Genomic DNA, 18387 nt, shown 5'->3' on the forward strand with positions numbered 1-18387 from the left:
TGACACTGGATGAAGAATACACTGAAAACGAGGAACGGGCCTCAGTCATCTTTAGTGGGCCTGAGTCGAGTCCGGGACTCCATTTCCCAGAATGCTGAGGGCGGACAGCTTTTTGAGACTTCATTTCCCAGAATGCCTCAAAAGAAAGGCGTTCCCGGGACCTGCCTCCCCGGATGTGGGAGCCCCGCGTCTCAATGGGGCGAGCCGAGGGTGTGGCGAGGTCACACATGCGCAGTGCTGCCGCAGTGGCGCGGGGGTCTGTGCGAAGACGCGGCTGGGCTTGGCATTCGCCCTAAAGATAGGGAGGCTGAGGAAAGGGGCTGGGCTTTTGGCGGGAGCCCGGGCCGAGCAGGGTCGGGCTGCTGCCGCTGGGAGGGCGCGGGTCCTCCTCCCCACACCCCCGCAGGTACCGTCCCGACCAGCCGCCCCGGGGCGCCCCTCCCCCCGCACGTCCGGGCCCGGCATGCAGACCCTCCCCGCCCCGTCTCCCCTCACGCCGGCGCGCTCACGCCACGCCCCTCCCCTCCCCCCCATCGCCGAGGCCCCCGGCCCGGCCCCCTCCTCTCCCCGCCCCCCACAGGCTCAGTGAGCATCTCCTCCGCCCCTCACGCCCCCTGACCCTTGACCCCCCGCACAGTTTGAAGCCGGGAGCGCAGTCACCATCCCGCCTGCCCCCCGACTCTGCCCACACGCCACCCCTCCTTCCCTGCTTCTAGGGGCTCCCACTCAGTGCACGCCCCTCCCCGCTCACACCGGCCCAGGGGCCCCCCCAGGAGCCGCCGCCCTCTTTCCTTTGCCCCCCATCTCCAACAATGCCCGCCGGGCCCCGGAGCCCGCGTCCACGTGCACAGCCTGCGCCATTCAGGGGCTCCGCGTCAGCCCAGAGGCCCGTGCCGCCCGCAGCTGCCCCCAGGCTTCTGCTCACACACTGGTTCTCACCGCCCGGCTGTCCTCGGGGCCTCCCATCTGGAGTTCTGTGCCGGAGACCCCCGGCAGGACTGTACCCCCCTCCCCGGAGGCCCGGCCCGCGCCGCGCACAGCCCGCCGGCCAGCCCCCAGTGCCCTTGGACAAGCCATCTCACCAAATCAGTGTTGTGTCGAGATCCCCTGACCCCTCAGACTCCTCCATTTCCCAGCACCCCCATCCCTTGAACCCTCCCAGGGGTCGGCCAATTGGCACATTAAACCCCTTTCTCTCTCTGGTACCCCAGATCCCTCTCCATGCTCCAACTGTCCCCACCTGCCTCCTCAGTCTGTTTGTTTTTATCTGTGTCCCATAGGCCATCTGTGACAGCCCCCTCCCCCAAGTCTCTCCTTTCTTGGGGTCTTGGTGCTCAGTGTAGGAGAGGAGCCTGAATGATGCCCAGGGGCCGGGCCTGGACCCAGCAGGAGATCAGCTGCCTCCTGACCCTGATCCAGGACTCAGGGGAGGTCACCTTGCTCATGGCCTCCACTTCAAGGCCTAATGAGGCCTTGTGGCAATCCATCTCCCAAGGGCTGGGGGCATCAGGCTATGGTCGGAGTGTAGCCCAGTGCCGATCCAAGTGGAAAGCGCTGAAGCAAGCCTTCTATTCAGAGTGGGAGACCAGCCGCCAGGCAGGGGGTCCCTCCTCGCAGCCCCCACCCCACTACCGTACCATGAAGAGACTGTGGAAGGCTGCCGGAAGACCAGTGTTTGGAGAAAGACGCCTGCCAGGTAAGGCGATAGTCTTGGTGATGGGTCTCAGAGAGGTTTCTCTATTTTAATTTTATTTTTATTTATTTAAGGCATTGGGGTTAAGTGGCTTACCCAAGGTCACACAGCTAGGCAATTAAGTGTGTGAGGTCATATTTGAACTCGGGTCCTCCTGACTTCAGGACTGGTGCTCTGCCCACTGTGACAACTAGCTGCCCCTCCAAGATTTCTTTAAGGAAACTCCAGCACTAGCAGGAAAAGGAGAAGGGTTGCAGGAACCTTCCTCCACATTTCTGGCTTATGCCTAGTCCTGCTCTCCCCAGATCTAGTGATGTTCCTGCCTGGGAAGTACTGTGACCCCCACCAGAGCCAAGCTACTGGGTGGGTTGGAGGGGGGTGGAGAAGGGGAGCCACATTTGATGCACAAAAATCTACGTAGAGCCTGCTATGTACCAGATATGGGCTTTTCGTTGAAGATTCAAAAACAAAAATAAAATAGCTCACAATGCAGTCCTGGAAACAGGTGGGGAACCAGGCACCCTAACCTTAGGCTGACTGACTCTCTTCTCTCCAACTACCCAGGTTCTGAGACAAACCTTGAAACAGGACCACCCCCTTGTGCCAAGAAAGAATCTACCCGTGAGTATTCCCAGGAACTGTTGTGGAGAGGAAAGCTGAGAGAGGTTGAGGCTGAGGGGACTAGGTGGAAGGGCAGAACCAAGAGGTGGATTTGTGTGCCCACCTCAGAGCTGTAAAATCACTGCTCCTGGTCTGTTGATGCCCTGGTCAATAGAGCAGACATTTATATGGGGTCTTCCAAGTCCTTGGCACTGAGCTAGTTACTTGTGGATTCAAAGACCCCAAGTGCTTCTGTTCTTCTGAGAGGAAACAACCTAATTTAAGACAACTAGTAACTGGTGGGGATCAGGGAAGTTTTCCCAGAGGAGGCATCTGAACTGAGCCTTAAAAGAAGTTAAGTTCACAGAAGCTCTGGGTCTTCCCTGGAGGACGGATGACTTGTCATAGACTTCATGCCCAATTTTCTGGGATTTAAGTGTGCACATTTTACAAAAAGTGACCCCTTTTGCATGCTTCCCCTTCCAGACTGGGTTATGTGCTATGGGACCAACTGACTAGTCTTTTGGTAACTCTAACACTTGTGGGGAAACAAGATAGGAGAGGTTAGGTTGGGAGATCCATAGTTGGGGTGAAGGTTAGGGTCAGTAGGGAAAGCTGAATGCATCTGTCCTCCTCCTGTAGCTTCTGAGGAAAAGCAGGCCAGCCCTGATCCCTACCAGGTGCCAGGTAAGGCTGAAGAGTTTTGTTTTTCTTAGGTGACTTGGGGTGCTCCTAAGGTTGTCCTGGGTAGGGGAGAACACAGCTCTCGTTGGGAGGATGTGAAAGGAGTCTCCAGAGGAATGAGGATATTGGTGAAAGAGAGGAAATGGGAAGCACCCCCCCCTCCAGGTGGGAGTGTTCAGTGGATGAAATAGATAACATGGAATGGGGGGGTATTCCTTTGGCAGAATGGGGTAGCAAAGGAAAAGTGTCTTAAAAGAACCCTGTGGATCCACTGGGCTTTCTGTGAGCTATTCCCCTCCAGTTCCTTAAGAACCACTCCCTGGTTTTCACCCCCCAACTCATCTGGATGGAGTCAGCTAGCTCTGTCCATTGACCCCTTCTTTATTTTCAAGGGAGCTGAGAGCAGCCCCTACCTTGGAATTAGATGAGGGGGTCCTGATTGTACCACTCTCACAGGACTAAATTGGGGGGGACTTCTGTCCTCATTGCAGTGGAGGAGTATGTGGAGATGGAGCTGATAACAGGGCTTGGTACATTTTTTTTGCCTCCTGCTCCCCCAGAGGAGCCTCCAGCCTTGGTGCCAGAGATTCCAGTCAGGCCAGATCTGGTACCACAGGGAGCTAGAGAAGAGCCCACTCCTATGTCAGGACTGCAAGGTGAGCTTCATCCTTCTTCCCATCCTTCTCTGGGGCCTGGGGCCTGGTCATGGGGCAGCAGAGGAAGGCCTTGACCTCTGGCTGGTGCATTGTTTCAGGCCCTGGGGTGGTGAGCCTCCTCCAGAACATGCAGGATCTTCTGGTGCAGATCCTGAGAACCTCAAGGCAGCAGCAGGCCCTTCTCGAGAGCTTGGCCCAAGACACCGTCTCCCATCTTCACCTGCTGTCTGATGGCCTGGGCCAGATGGGCCAGACCTTGCAGGCACTGCTGATGCATAACCCCAGCTGGCAAAATCCCTGCTCCCTGCTCACAGCCACACCTGGTCCTACCCGGTCTCACCCCCCTGTCCTGGGCCTGCACTCTCCCCATTCCCCCTCTATTCCCCTTGCCCCTGCCAGTCCCTGCCTAAAGGAGGAGACTATTCTAGCCCCACCCAGGTTTGCACCATTATGAATGTGGACCCACTCCTCCTAAACTGTGGTTGAGAGCTTAAGCCAGTAAGACAATTCCCAGCTTTCTCTTGCTGGTGAAACAGAGCCCCATTCCCCACCCCCACCCCCATCATCTGTTCAAGACTAAAAACCTCTTTGTAAATGTCCTCATATTTTAGAAAATATTTAATTTAAAAGAGAAACATGCATCCTTTTTTTACAGTGAAAGATTATTTGATTAAAAAAATCAAACTAGCAGGAGAGGGGACTGTGCCCTGACTTCACCCTATTCTTTCAGTTTCTTGGAACCTGTGTCAGGGGCTAAAGATGCTGCTGCAGGCATCACCACCGTCTTGCTTGTGCCTGGCCAGAATGACACAGGCTCACATATGCATGCAGACATCTTGCTTGTGTCGGCTCTTTTGTGCTCACATGTATACATACCTGCCCTGGCATAGGTGCTCCCTGGTACTCATGCCTTTTCAAAGACACACAGATTTGTGTGCTTGCCGGCCCCACCCCACCCCCAAGTCACCACCACCACTTCCTGTATTTCTGAAGAAACTAGAGAAGTATAGTTGGGGCCGGAATTGGTTAACCTCAGAGGGCCAGAGATAGGAGGGGTTTTGAAAGCTGGAGGACTTTGAAGGTGAGTTTGGTCTCATGCCCAGGCTGGAAGCTTCCTCTGCCTCCCTGTAGACAGATGGACATCTATCTATTGAGGGTTAATTTCCGGTCCTCCATGGTCCTAACTCAAAGGAACTGTGGGCTAAAAGAGAAAGTCAAGATAGGACTTCTTCCTGTGGACAGTGGCCTCTTTCCCCTTCTCCCTGCCCCCAAGATGCATCTGATGTTTAGATCTGGGTCTTATCATCCATCTCCTGGCTGGCTGTTGGCATATTCCTCATTAGGAAAGGCTGCCCGGCGGGTCTGGGAGCCCACTGAAGCGTAGAGTTCGGGCTCTGGGAGCCCAGGCATGGGAGCAGACTGCTCAGGCTCCAGCATCATCACTACCTCCGAGTACTTGATAAGTGTTCCTGTACCAGGTCCTGGCGGGCGGCCCTGAGGAGGCTGCAGCTGCAGGCTGGCATAGCACATAGCTTCCTCCCCTGCCTGGGCATAGAGAGGCAGGTTAGGGTGTGTAAAGGAGACCCCCAAACTGCCCTCATCTTTAGATTCCCCACCCGTGGTACACCAGGTCAAACTTACTCGAGGTGTATCTCCTGCTGACTGCTCCTGCAGGATAGGCCCTGGCTTCTGTGGTAGCCGCCCTGAGACAAGATGGAACAGGAAGGAGTCCCTAAGTCCCTCTCTCCAACCCTTTTCACTTGCTCTGAAAACCCCTTTGCCTTACCCCAATTGCCTCCCTCCTCACCTGTTTGCAGGTATGTCAGATTCCCATAAAGTGGTGCCTCTTCCATAGGCCTCTTGGGGCTGCAACATAAAGGGGGGGTCCGGGGGGAGGGGGGGGGAAAGGATGACGTTCTGGGGTGAACAAGTAAGATGGGAAAGTTGATGGCCCAAAAGCATCCCTCCAGAGTTTGAAAGATTGGGGTGCCCAAGGGAAAGACCTCTGTCGGTGTCTTTCCTTGGCAGTACTCACCTTTCCTGCCCCTGTAAAGTCTTGTTCTTTGTTCTGGTCCATCGCACTAGGTGTTCAACCAGTGCCAAAAGCAATAACAGGGTCACCACCCCCAGCAGGGCCCACAGCCCAAAGGCACAACGAAAGTCCGGGAACCCTGAAAGCAGCAGGAGTGAAGGTCAGGACACCCTCAGCCATGCCCTCCCCACCTCCGCCTTGCTCATACCCTCTTGCCCCCCTGTCCCCACCTCACCAGTTGTAAAGTTTGCACATCCTTTCATATCCATTAATGCCACAGAGATGTGAGTCTGAGCCTGCCAGGAGAAATACGAAACTGTTCCTCTGTCCCCAAGGCCAGGTCTCTAAAGAGCCCTTGCTGTCTTTAACACAGGGCTGGGTCTACCCTGTCCCTGCCTCAGTCACCCTGTTCCCTGAAGCTCAACAACTTTGCCACAGCTGCAAAAGCCACAGGAACTTCCTTCCGGAGCACAGAGATAGGGGAAATGCTCCCCCCCCCCCCCCAGCTGTAGGAGTCTGATTAAATATCTCCTGCTCTCAACCCTTTTCTTCTCTGCATTTCGACCCAATTGCTCCTGTGGAATATCAAGGGAAGATGTTCAATGTTAACTTCAAGGAAGAAGATTTTGAAATTTAATAACCTGGAACTACCCAGCGCAGTTCTCCAGATTAAAAGGAGCCTCCCTTCTTCTGACCCCTTCTTTAGGCTTTCAGGTGCTCAATGTTACCTTCTCTCCAACCTCCTTTTCCTGTCAGGTAATAGTCTCTGTATCCAGAATAGTAAAAAAAAAAAAAAAAAAAAAATACCTTTTTATGCAGGTGAGAGAAGTAAGAAGGGAAGCGCAATTCTTCTCAAATTTTCTTTTTCATTCATCTGCATTCCTCCATCTAGATTGGGGATAATTTTAGGATGTTTGAGACTGGGGTTATGGAAGCAGGTGGGCCAAAAGTTTCTTGAATACGAAATGGTATCTCCTTCCTCACCTCAAATCAAGACCCTTCTCTGATCCTAAGAGGGGAGGCCAGATTTGTGCTTCTAATCTTCTGTAGGCTAGCCTAGAAACCCATTCTCCTTATGAAATTTTTACTAGGAAAAAAAAATGAAGAGTTCCAAATACCCTATTTGCAAAGAACAGTTGGAGCTATTGTTAAACCTTGGGATAGCCTGTCCAGAATCTCCTTTTCTCTCCCCATTCTCCATTCAGTCACTTAAGTGATTTTCCTAAAACAGGCCTAATCATGCCAGTAAACTCCAGGGACTCTTCTTTGCCTCCAGGATCAAACACAAAATGTTCAAAGCCCTTCATAGTCTAACCCCTTTCCACCTTTCTCATCTTCTGCCACATGCTCCTGGATCCATTGGCACTGGCCTTCTGGTAGTTCCACCACATCTTACTCCATCTCTCTGTTCAGGGCCTTTTCTCTGGCAGTCCCCCAAACCCGGAATTCCATTCCTAAGCTTTGACTGTTGACCTCAAGCGAGGGAGGGCAGAGGGAGAGGTGAAAAGCCAACTAAAATCCCAACCCCTTTTAATTCTAGTGCCTTCTCTCAATCATTTCATACATATGTATGAAATGTATATAGCTTCTGTGTGGTTCCTACCACATTTCTGGGAGCTTCTCCACATTGGACACTCTTTTACTTGATTTTTGTTTTTGTTTTTTTTTTTTTCCTTTTGAATTCCCAGTGCTTAGCATACTTAGAGCCTGGCTGGCATTTGGTAAAATATTTATCGACTGACTCCTCCTCAAATCTGGTCTTCATACTAGAGGACTTCAGCAGACGCATTGATTCTTACTTGATAGCCGAATTTTTACTGAGTTTTTCAGCCAGTGCCAAAAGCAGCACTGGGGTCACCTTCCCCCAGCAGGACCCACAAAGCAGGGGAACACTGAAAGGCCAGGAACCTTGAAAGCAGCAGATACTGGGCCATCACCACACCCTCTTCTCAGCCATGCCCTTCCTGCCTCTACCCTGCTCACACTCATCCAACCTCCTGTCCCCACCTCCACCAGCTGTCATATTTATGCATTCTTTCACAATCATTAATGCCAAAGACCCTCAAACACACCTAGCTCCTCAACCCACTCCCTCTTTCCAACCCCAAGCTGAGAACCTTGTCCCATGGAAAGAAGGAGACCATTTGATATGAACTCCTCACTCTTCCTCATCTTTCCCCTCCTTCAGCCCCTGTTCCACATGAAGACATGGCCTTACTCCTTACCAAGTCTAAATCATCTACCAGTGATCCTATTCTCACTTCGTTTTCAGTCTCTCCCATTATATTGATCTGGGAGTGGTCTGCCATGTCCCTTCTTCAGCTCATTTTACAGATGAGAAAACTGAGGCAAGGTGAAGTGATTTGCCCAGCTAGTAAATGTGACTCCAGACCCAGCACTCTCTTCACCTCTGTACCTACCTGCCTGACTCAATTCCTATTGCCTACGTGCTGAAAAAACCCTCATTGATCCTTTGCTTCATTACCTTCCTAGCATCTACCATAGATGCTTCCACTCTCCTCCCCTTCTTTTCTTCTTAACCTCTTCCAATGGGACTTCTGACCTTATCTTTCTACTAAAACCACTCTCTCCAAAGGTACTGATCTCTCTTAGTAGCCTCATTCAATTGCCATTTCTCAGTCCTTGTTCTTTTCTTTTTGTGTGTGTGTGTGTGTGAGGCAATTAGGGTTAAATGACTTGCTAGTAAGAATCAAGCCTCTGAGGCCACATTTGAACTCAGATCCTCCTAACTCCAGGACTGCACCACCCAGCTGCCCCATTCTTATTCTCCTTGACCTCTCCGCGGTCGCTCAGTCTCTTCTTGATACTGTCTTTCTAGATTTTCAGATCACCCCTCTCTCCTAGTTTCCCTCCACCATATATAGGCATATATATATAATTTTAAAATTATTTCCTACGCTTCCTGTACTTGCTGTTTGTTCTTCCAGCTTTCCCTTTTCTTGTTTGGGTCTTTTCTGCCTCTTCTCTGGCACAGTGGCACATGATAGGAGATTAAGCAGTAAAAAGATCGGGCGCGCTGAGAATGAGCCCCGTTGAGTTAGTGCGCATGCGGCGCACTGCCTGCATATCTATCCACTACTTGACTGAGAGCGGCCTCGCCGCGCTCCTTCCGCTCAGCCCTTCTTTGGGGAAGTGCGTCTCGGCGGGGGATGGGGAGCAGCGACGTGGGCCCGACGCACTTGCGTACGCGGCACTTTCTGCCAGCGGTCCGGGGACTTTCCCCTAGGCGTCAGAGTGGAGAACAAGTCTCCCGTGCGTAGCCTAGGTAACAGGCCTTCAGCAAGCACCTCTGTTTGTCACTTGCGCACGCAGGTATATAAAGCCCTAAAGATCATACAGCTTTTATATTGTGGCGAGCCTAATAGTAACTATATATTTTTTTCGACTCCTCGAAAATGAGTCTTTTACTTGAAGATAAAATTTCAAAAGTAGCATATCGCGTAAAAGTCATCGAAAGAAACGATACCCGGAGAATTCAAGCGAGAAAGGAGCCCGGCATGCACCGAGACACCAGTTAGGGGAATACATTATGCAAATCAAGGAGTTAGTCACGCTCTCGCGGAGCTTGCGCCTTTGGGCTGGGCAGGGCCGGCTGGGCGCGCGTACGCGGCCATCACGGGCTGCGGCTCCGCCTTCCCGCCGTGGGGCGCCGCGGGCCTGTGGTCCCGGCTCGCGCCGCCCTCCCGAGATGGCGGCCCCGGGGCCCTGCGGCCCGGCGCTCCTGCCGGCCGCGCTGGCCCTGCTGCTCCTGGCCGCCGCGCTCCGGCTGTTCGAGGGCGGCGCCGGGCCGCGGCCCCCCGCGGGTCGGGGCGGCGGGAGGCGGGAGGGCGGGGCCGCGGCCCTCGGGGGCCACCGGGCCGTGACGGTGCCTGGCTCCGCAGGGCCGCTGGGGGAGCCGCGGGCGGCGGGCCGAGCGTGGGGGCCGCTGCCCCTGGGAGCCGTGTACGCCGTGGGGCTCCTGGCCTTCGTGCTGCTCCGGTGCCTGCAGGTGCGGGGGTCGGGAGGGGAGCCCCGCGCGAGGCCCTGCGCCCCCCGGGGTGAGGGGCTAGCAACGCGCCCGGCCTCGTTTCAGGGACAAGACGAGGTCGAAGCTTCCTCGCCGGAGCCGCCCCCGGAGGAGCAGCTTCTGCACCGAGGTGAGGGGAGGGCGGGCGGGGCGGGGCGGAGTGGGGCTGGGGGGCGTCTCGCCCGGATGTAAATGGCCGCCCCTTCCCCAGAGGAGCAGCTGGCTCAACAACTGGCCCAGACGGAGCGGCTACTAGGGGGCCTGCTGGAGCAGCTGGAGCCTCTGTTTGAGCGGTGAGAGCCGGCGGGGCCGGGCGGGCGGGGAGGGCGGCCCGGGCGGGCAGGCGGCGGCCTGACGGGCATCTCCGTAGTGTGGACGCGCTGGCCGGGGCCCAGCAGGACCTGCTGACCGTCAGGCAGCTGCTACGGGACCAGGGGCTGGACTCCGCCGCGGCCTCCCAAGGTAGGGCCCCTGGAGCAGACCGGCGGATGTTGGGCGTCTCACCTCGTCTGATTTGAGGACTCATGCTACCCCCTTCCCCCCCACACACAGTGTACAGCCCCCCTATCCATGAGGACCCGAGTGCTGAGGAAGATGATGACAGTGACTTTCAGACCGAGGGCTGGGGAGAGGAACCTGAGGAGGGAGTAACTGAGGCCTGGGCTCCAAGTGTCTCCTGGGACCAAGCTGGGGAGAATGGGAAGGAGTGGGGGCTCAGGAGGAGGAAATGGATTGAAGGGATCCAGGTTACAGACTGAGAAAGAGAGGGTTAAGATCTGTAGCCTCATCAGCTTTAGAGAATGGGTGAGGGCTATCCAGCTCAGATCTGAAGTAGGCTCTCTTCAAAGAGCCAAGTTGTTTTAATAAAAATAAATTTATTCCACTTAAGTATACAATCAGACTTCCCATATTTAATTGGAAAAAGTTTAAGAGGCTCTTCTATCTTGTGTAGTGTCTTGCTTGGCTGCTGTAGAGAAAGAACAATAAGTGAGCCTTACCTGGGAGCCAGAGAAAGGTAGAATACATAAACAATGAGGGGGAGAGACGATAGTTGTACATCACCAAATCAAGTCATAGCCAGGGAAGTTCAAGGCATACCTGATGGCTGTAGACAGATTATGGTACCAATGTGACAGTACCATTTGGTCCGTGGACATGAGCAGCAGCTTTTCATGGGGAAAAAGAAGCTGTAGGGAGATAGCATGTCTAAATTGCCTACCCAGAAAACCCAGTCCTAAATCTGCAGGCACGGTTATCTATGGAAAAGATGGTTAAAGGTGGGGACAGGGACTGGACATGTGATACTACTGATACAAGAATCTTTCAGGTGAGGAAACTTATTACAGATCTGTACCTTCTCTACAGTTAACTTTACAGATCTAAAGCAAGGGTTGGCAAATGGTCTCTTTTCTATGCTTTCCTAAAACTTAAAAATGTCATAAAAGCAGATGGCAGTCCATTTGCCAACCCTTGGACTAGAGTACTAAGATTAAAAGGTTTGCCCAGAGTCATCTATATATGCATGGGTCAAAGGTGGGAATTTAACCCAGGTCTTAATTGGTTCAAAGGCTACTTCTCTGCTGAGCCATACCACCTGTCATGTACAGTTTGTTGGTGGTAGCAAATAAAAGTCTGAGCTACATGGAAAGGGATAAGAGGGGGCAGCTAGGTGGCGTAGTGGATAAAAGCACCGGCCTTGGGAGTCAGGAGTACCTGGGTTCAAATCCTGTCTCAGACACTTAATAATTACTTAGCTGTGTGGCCTTGGGCAAGCCACTTAACCCCATTTGCCTTGCAAAAACTAAAAAAAAAAGGGGATAAGAGGACAGGGTCTTTCCTGGAAAAGAATTATGGTAAAGACTACTAAAAGTGGGTATGTAGTCTTTGAGCTGGAAGAATTCTAGACATCATCTAGTCCAATCTCTTAATTTTACAAAGGAGGAAACTGAGCTTTAGAGTGGCTATGAGTTGTCCAAATTCACACACTAGTTAGCGGTAGAAGTGGGACTAAAACCCAGCTCTGACTGCTGGTTCAGTATTTCTGTATAGTGACTATAGATTTTTTTTAATTCCTAAAGATGGATCTAAATGGCTTACTCAGGGAAGTTTGGGGCCTCTTTCTGCCTTGTTAGGAATGTCACATTGACCACAATGTACCCTCTACAAAACAGGGCTTGATTTATTGTTCTGTGATAGATGTTAATAATGCTGTAGATTAAACTTAAAAGTGTGCAGTGTATATGTCGGGGCTTTTTTTTTTTTTTTTTTGATTTCTTAAACATCTGCTCTTAACACTTACCTTGGGGAAGAAGGCAGTTGTGGCCTTAACCTAGATGCTGGGAATAAAAGAACTGAGGGCCTAACTTGGGAACATTCTCCCTAATCCTGACACCCAGTCTCTTAACTTACACAGAGCAGTCCACCCCTTGCTCCCCCAGAGTGACCAAAGATCCTTTGGAGCTGACATTGGGCCATTGGATAAAGGGCCTGACAAACAAAGGTTCCTCCATACGGGATATGTAGGACAGATCGGGGCTTGGCCATCAAAAGTGCATCAGAGAAGAGGAAGAACATTCGAGACTTTGGCTCCCCCTTAGGGGGGACTACGAGTAGCCAGCCCTGCTGAAGAAACCAGCGCCCTGTGGTAGAGGGAGAGGAGGGAGAGAAGGAAGGGTCAGTAACAGACAGGCATACATGAGAATGTGGTGTTTCTTCATTTTGCAGTGTTGAGGCCTGACCTTTGATCAAACCTTTAGCCCGATGGCCACTAAGTAAAGTCTGAATGCGTTGGAGCTGTAGATCATTCTCCTGTTCTTGTTCAATAACATCAACCAGCTGGATTGCCTCACTCAATTTCAGTGCAGCCCCTAGAATGACAATTCCCCCCAAATGTCATTTGATTAATTTAAAGGAAAAAATGAGACTGGGGTTCTCATTAATGGAGCTTTGAGTCTGGAATATATTAATGATGTTGGCTCAGGGCAAACGTACTTGTGAGCTGTTGATAGTCAGGGCTGTCAGGACCTGTATTTTCAGCCAAAGCTACAACCAGGTTTTCATATCTGAAACACAAATGGACTGAGACTTTAAGGACATTAATCCCAACTAGTCTTGGGAAAAGCAAATTTATCCAATGATCCATTATTCAAAGATCTTTCCACAAGGCATATTGTTATGGACATCTGGTTTCTGCATTTCCTGGCTCACTGGGATTGGTTTCTTGCAGCTCTGGCTTGAAGCCTCCTTTTATTCCTACACCAATCTTGGAGTTTCAAGAGTATGTGCTCAAAACTTGTTCTTCCATCCAGGACTAGAGGGCACTCTTTCCCCATTTCCCTGACTGAAACCTCAGAAGAGTCAAGAGAATTTCGGAGATACCGAGTTATGGGGCCAGGGAATAAATACGGGAACAATTCTAGGAAAGATGACAGCTCACTAGCCCTTACTTCCCTGAGGTTACTTCATACTTTTTTTTTTTTAGGTTTTTGCAAGGCAAATATGGGGTTAAGTGGCTTACCCAGGTCCACACAGCTAGGTAATTACTAAGTGTTTGAGACCAGATTTGAACCCAGGTACTCCTGACTCCAGGGCCGGTGCTCTATCCACTGTACCACCTAGCTGCCTCGCCACAGAGATTACTTCATACTTCTTAAAGACAAGAAATGTTTGTGAAAAGAGCAGCATAACCTGATATTTAAATTGGGATATCAATGCTCAGTGTTTGATAGCTTAGGTTCAGCCAAATTCCTTTGCTTATTAACAATGACTGACCTCTAGTACTTAGAGATTTGCAAAATATTCTGCATACTTTGTCTCAATTGATTCTTGAGACAACCCTTCTAAGTACTGGTACTCCTGTTTTGCAGATGTGGAAACTGAGGCCAAGATGGGTTAAGTAACTTGTCGGGAGTGCCAGTCAGCGTCTGAGGCAGAATTCCAAATCTTGATCTGATTTAAACCCAGCATTATCCACCTCACCCCGACCTTAGGATTGCCTCCCATTTGAGAATGGGGAAGGGAAGATAAATGCTTGTTCAGAATTAGGTTAAGGGTCGGTGAATAGTAGTTAGCATCAAGAGTGGAATCAGAGGGTCACTTACTGTTGGAGCCGCTGCAGGGGCAAGGGCAGCAGGTCCACCAGCCGAAGACCCCCAAACTCGGGACGCCCCTCTTGAAGCTGCACGAACTTTCTGAACCGCTTCTTCCTTAGCCACTTCTAGGTGTGGGTGGTGTTGGGGAGACAAGAGAAGCCTTGAGCGGGGAGCAGATGGGGCTGGAGCAGCTTTTACAGTTACTTTCTGGAATAAGGGTCTGGGCTGCTTCCGCTAGGTGAAGCGTTCAGTGAGCAGCGGGTTCACAATAAAGAGGTATTGGAACGAGAAGGCCTGGGCGGACGCCCGCCTGGGGAGGCCTGTGACAAGGGGGGTACCTGCAGGGCGGCCCTGGACTGCTCCTTGTTGGCAGCAAAACCGATGTAGAGTTCCAAGTGGCCACAGAGCCTGTCCAGGCCCGCTCCCCAGTGCCCGGCCTCCAGGTGCCGCAGCAGCTTCCTGCGGACGGGACGACACAGACTCAGCCGTCCCGGCGGCCCTGGCCCGCCGGCCCCCCTCCCCCCGGCCCTGCCGCTCTCACTCACTGGCTGCCAACGTGGATGGATTCCCAGGGTCCAAACACGGCCTGCAGCTCGGCCGCTGGCAGGGTGCCCTTAGCTCTCAGGATGCACAGGAAGTACTGGGGAGGACAAGGGAGAAGCACGGCCTGGGCCCCCGCCCGGCGCCCGGGCCGCCGCCCCCACGCGCGGTGCCCCCGGCCCGGCCCGGCCCGGCCCGCCCCACACGCCCTGCCCCGCGCACCTGCACCACCAGCCCCAGCTGCTCCTGGTAGCGCCGCTCCGTCTCCAGCAGCTCCCGCGCCGTGCGGCTCCGCTTCCTCTCCCAGCGGGCGCGCTGCGTACGCACGGGGCACCGAGGCCCGCGGCTCGACATGGGGGCGGTGGAACCAGGGCAGCTCCTCCCTTCGGCCCCAGAGGGGGCGTTGGGCCGCCTGGAAAAGAGACCCTGGCCTCCCCACACCGCGTCCCCGTCCGCGTCGGCGGCGAGATCACGGCTCCTCTCACTGCGCCGCAGCGGTCCGGGATTCAAATTCCAACCGCCACCGCTGGAGGCGGGGCCGGGGGAGGGAGCGCCGCCCGGCGCCCCCTGTCGCCAAGGAGGCCAAGACATCCCCGATGCTGCGCATGTGCCAAAGGGCCTCGAGCTGCCGGCGCTTCCCCTCCCCCATTCCGGCATGCGCGCTGTGCTCTGTGCGCTGTGCGCGTGCGTACACCGCCCCGCGCCGCCCCCGGCGCATCCTCGCGTGGATCTAGGTGGGGTGGCTGGGCCCTTCCTCCCCACCCCGCCCCTCGGACCCGGGCTCAGTCCCCCGAGTGGAAGCCGGAAGTGTGGTCTTCCGAGACTTTGTGGCGGAGCCAAGTAGCCCGGTGGCCCGGGCCCCCTTTCACTTCAGAAGAGCGCCGGGTCCGGAGAGGCCGCTGCGAGCGGGGAGCAGGGCGGCCTTTAGCCCCAGGCCCGCGCCCTCGGCTGCCCGGGAGCCCCGCTGCCGCAGCCGCTCCAAGGGACCCCGCCCGGGTCCAGGGCGCTCCTGCCGCCCCCTCCAACTCCGTGGGCCTCCCAAACCCGGAGAGTTCAAGGCCCTGCGGAGCCCCGCACCCCGCTTCTCACCCGCACCCTCCTTTCCTCTTTCCCTTCTGCCTCCCCCGGTGACGTCACACAATTAGCGGTACAAATAACTAGGATAAGGATGCTGGGGGGGGGCTAATGGAGACGGTCCCAGCCAACCTCCGGGGTGTGCTGATGCCCGGATGCAGTCATATGACCAAAGTCAGAGTCGGCGGCAGAGTAAGCATCCCCCACCCGTGTCTTCTTATAGATGTCCATCAATTAATAATAGCTAATTATAATGAATAGTGTAAAAAATGATAATTATAGTATGTGAGTGCAGTGGGAACATTACTGTGCTGCGAGAAGTTAAGATTCAGAGAGCCAGTGTAAGAACTGATATAAACTACAAATCTACAAAAATATAAATGGAAAGAACCACAAAAAATTTAAAACATGAATTCTACAGAATTATAAAGAACAAATACTGTCTTATTAATATATTTTTCAACAATCATTTTTGTAAGGTTTCAAGTTTCACATTTTTCTCCCTCCCTTTCATCCCCCCTCACCCTGACAGAGCAATTTAATATAGGTTATATATGTATAGCTATGTTAAGCATATTTCCGTATTAATCATGTTGTAGAAGAAGAATTGGAACAAAAGGAGCCACAAGGGGGGGGGGAACCCATAAAGTATAAAACATGTTAAAAACTGAAAATAGTAAGCTTTGATCTGAATTCAAACTACATCGTTCCTTCTCTGGGAATGGATGGTATTTTCCACCACAAGTCCTTTAGAATCCCCTTTGGGGAGACTAGGTGGCGCAGTGGATAAAGCACCGGCCCTGGAGTCAGGAGTACCTGGGTTCAAATCCGATCTCAGACACTTAATAATTACCTAGCTGTGTGGCCTTGGGCAAGCCACTTAACCCCATTTGCATTGCAAAAAACATTAAAAAAATTGTCTTTGATTATTGTTCTGCTGAAATGAGCAAGTTCATTGTAGTTAATGTTGCTGTTATGTGTTGTATCACGCTTTTCTGATTCTGCTCACTTCACCCAGCATTGGTTCGTGCAAGTCTTTCCAGCTTTTCTGAAGTCCCATTCCTCATGATTCTTTACAGAACAACAGTACTGCATCACATTCATAGACAATAATTTTTTCAGCTATTCCCCTATGGATGGGCATCCCCTCAATTTCCAGTTCTTTCCCTTTAAAAAAGTTTTTGTAATATAGATTTTTACTCTTTCTTGTGATCTCTTTGGGATACAGACTTAATAGTAGTCACACAGTCTAACTTCCCTTTGGGTATAGTTCCAAATTCCTCTCCAGAAAGTTTGAATCAGTTCACAACTCCACCTTAGTATCCCAGTTTTCCTACATCCCCTCCAACATTGATCATTTTCCTTTTTGAACAAGTATGTTTTGAAAGAAGAGATACAAAGACATTCCCCAAATCCTTTTTGAGGTGGGATGTCCATAAGTGATGGATGACGAACTATTTTCAGACTTTTCCAATGCATTGATCAATTAAGCTGATGTTTCTCCCCCTTTTTTTTTGTCTTTAAAAACTATTTGTTGGGGTGGCTGAGTGGTGCAGTGGATAGAGCACCGGCCCTGGAGTCAGGAGGACCTGAGTTCAAATCCACCTCAGACACTTAATAATTACCTAGCTGTGTGGCCTTGGGCAAGCTACTTAACTCCATTTGCCTTGCAAAAAAAAAAAAAAAACCTAAAACAAAAAACTATTTGTTATATGGAATAGCCCTCTAGAAGTGGGGTGGGGTGAGGATGCTGGCAAAAACTACTCATGGAATACCATCCATATCCAGAGAAAGAACTGTGGACTTTGAATAAAGACCAAGGACTATGAACTTTAATTTAGAAAAAAAATACTGATATCTTATTGTCTGATCTTGCTATCTCTTATACTTTATGTTTCTTAAGGATATGATTTCTCTCTCATCACATTCAATTTGGATCAATGTATAACCCTAGAAATAATGTAAATACTAGCAAATTGCCTTCTATGGGGAGTGGGGGAGGGAAGTAAGATTAGGGGAAAAATTGTAAAACTCAACATAAATAAAATCTTTAAGTAAAAAAAAATACTCATGTAAGAACCCGAAATATCAATAAAAAATTATTTTAAAAAATCAACAACAAATAACCCAGTTCTTCTGTCTCCAAATTCAGTGTACTTTCCAGTATACTATGCTATGCTGCCTTCAAGGCTAATGTAGAGCAGAACACCACCCAGCCTACTGGATAGTACTCATATTTCCACTCTTTTTTTCTTTTAATCACCCTTTAAGGTTTACAGAGCATTTTTCTCACCACCCAGTGAGGCAAGTAATGTAAATATTCAGCTCAAACAAACATTAAGTACCTATTCTGATATCTATTTTGAAGAGGAGGAATGAGACTCAAAAAAGTACATTTAGCAATAAAACAGTGATCTCCACCCCAGGGCTGAAACTCAGGTTTTTTGATTCCAAATCCAGAATGCCAACTTACCCCTCTGAAAAAGAGCTCAAGTTTCTACAGCATTTTAAAGGTTAACGATGTACTTTTTACACAGCAGCCTTGTGAGACAAGCAGTGCAAGTGAGGTTGAGTGACCCAATAGGAAAAATGTACCAGAAATAAGAAAGATCTAGGCTTAAATCCCATCTCTGAGACTTATTAGCTGTGCTACAAAGGGTAAATCACTTAAAATCCCTGAGCATAAGACAATTCTGAAAGACGATATGTAATTAAAAGTTTCTAACTTTCTTTATGGAATGGACACCTTTGGCAACCTGATGACAGCTTCTCAGAATTATGTTTTTAACTGCATATAAGGAAATTTTATATATAGGGTTGCACCCCTATATTCTCATTTAAATTGGACCATATTGCAACTAATAATATTGAAGTAGCGTTCATATATGTGTGTGTGTATGTGTATATTTTTAAAAGTTCACCTCTGCAAGTTAAGAACCCCAATAATAAGGTATTTTTTTCCTCTCTAATGCTCCTGAGCCCACTTTGGC

The 18387-nt window shown here is 51.2% G+C and overlaps 4 protein-coding genes across 7 annotated transcripts; 2 read left to right on the forward strand and 2 right to left on the reverse strand.

The window, feature by feature from the left end:
* The first annotated feature begins 227 nt into the window (after positions 1 to 227).
* Positions 228 to 5485, forward strand: LOC141495164 (uncharacterized). Of its 2 annotated transcripts, none has more exons than XM_074196182.1 (6): positions 228 to 406; positions 1281 to 1696; positions 2258 to 2314; positions 2936 to 2980; positions 3469 to 3633; positions 3732 to 5485. In XM_074196182.1, exons 2-6 carry the CDS (start codon positions 1357 to 1359, stop codon positions 4085 to 4087), a joined length of 963 nt encoding a protein of 320 aa, XP_074052283.1. In that variant the 5' UTR covers positions 228 to 406; positions 1281 to 1356; the 3' UTR covers positions 4088 to 5485. The 2 variants fall into 2 exon arrangements, with proteins under 2 accessions (XP_074052283.1, XP_074052285.1); XM_074196184.1 differs by having other exon boundaries at positions 3538 to 3633.
* SIT1 (signaling threshold regulating transmembrane adaptor 1) lies at positions 4226 to 8722 on the reverse strand. Its single transcript, XM_074196186.1, has 6 exons — positions 8595 to 8722; positions 5901 to 5961; positions 5669 to 5804; positions 5441 to 5499; positions 5275 to 5336; positions 4226 to 5178 (listed from the first exon to the last, which is right to left on the reverse strand). The coding sequence occupies exons 2-6, from the start codon at positions 5932 to 5934 to the stop codon at positions 4936 to 4938; spliced, it is 534 nt and encodes a 177-aa protein (XP_074052287.1). The 5' UTR covers positions 5935 to 5961; positions 8595 to 8722; the 3' UTR covers positions 4226 to 4935.
* A 591-nt stretch (positions 8723 to 9313) lies between these two features.
* Positions 9314 to 11931, forward strand: CCDC107 (coiled-coil domain containing 107). Its single transcript, XM_074196185.1, has 5 exons — positions 9314 to 9674; positions 9759 to 9822; positions 9904 to 9985; positions 10063 to 10154; positions 10245 to 11931. The coding sequence occupies exons 1-5, from the start codon at positions 9375 to 9377 to the stop codon at positions 10448 to 10450; spliced, it is 744 nt and encodes a 247-aa protein (XP_074052286.1). The 5' UTR covers positions 9314 to 9374; the 3' UTR covers positions 10451 to 11931.
* ARHGEF39 (Rho guanine nucleotide exchange factor 39) lies at positions 10548 to 14995 on the reverse strand. 3 transcript variants are annotated; one of them, XM_074196181.1, is made up of 9 exons: positions 14546 to 14995; positions 14329 to 14423; positions 14122 to 14242; positions 13793 to 13908; positions 12684 to 12754; positions 12431 to 12559; positions 12102 to 12331; positions 10791 to 10879; positions 10548 to 10656 (listed from the first exon to the last, which is right to left on the reverse strand). In XM_074196181.1, exons 1-9 carry the CDS (start codon positions 14978 to 14980, stop codon positions 10632 to 10634), a joined length of 1311 nt encoding a protein of 436 aa, XP_074052282.1. In that variant the 5' UTR covers positions 14981 to 14995; the 3' UTR covers positions 10548 to 10631. The 3 variants fall into 3 exon arrangements, with proteins under 3 accessions (XP_074052282.1, XP_074052281.1, XP_074052280.1); XM_074196180.1 differs by having other exon boundaries at positions 10548 to 10659; XM_074196179.1 differs by having other exon boundaries at positions 10548 to 10879.
* Between the last annotated feature and the right edge of the window lie 3392 nt (positions 14996 to 18387).

This window comes from Macrotis lagotis, chromosome 8 (assembly GCF_037893015.1).
Source record: "Macrotis lagotis isolate mMagLag1 chromosome 8, bilby.v1.9.chrom.fasta, whole genome shotgun sequence".
NCBI classification, from domain to species: Eukaryota; Metazoa; Chordata; class Mammalia; order Peramelemorphia; family Peramelidae; genus Macrotis; species Macrotis lagotis.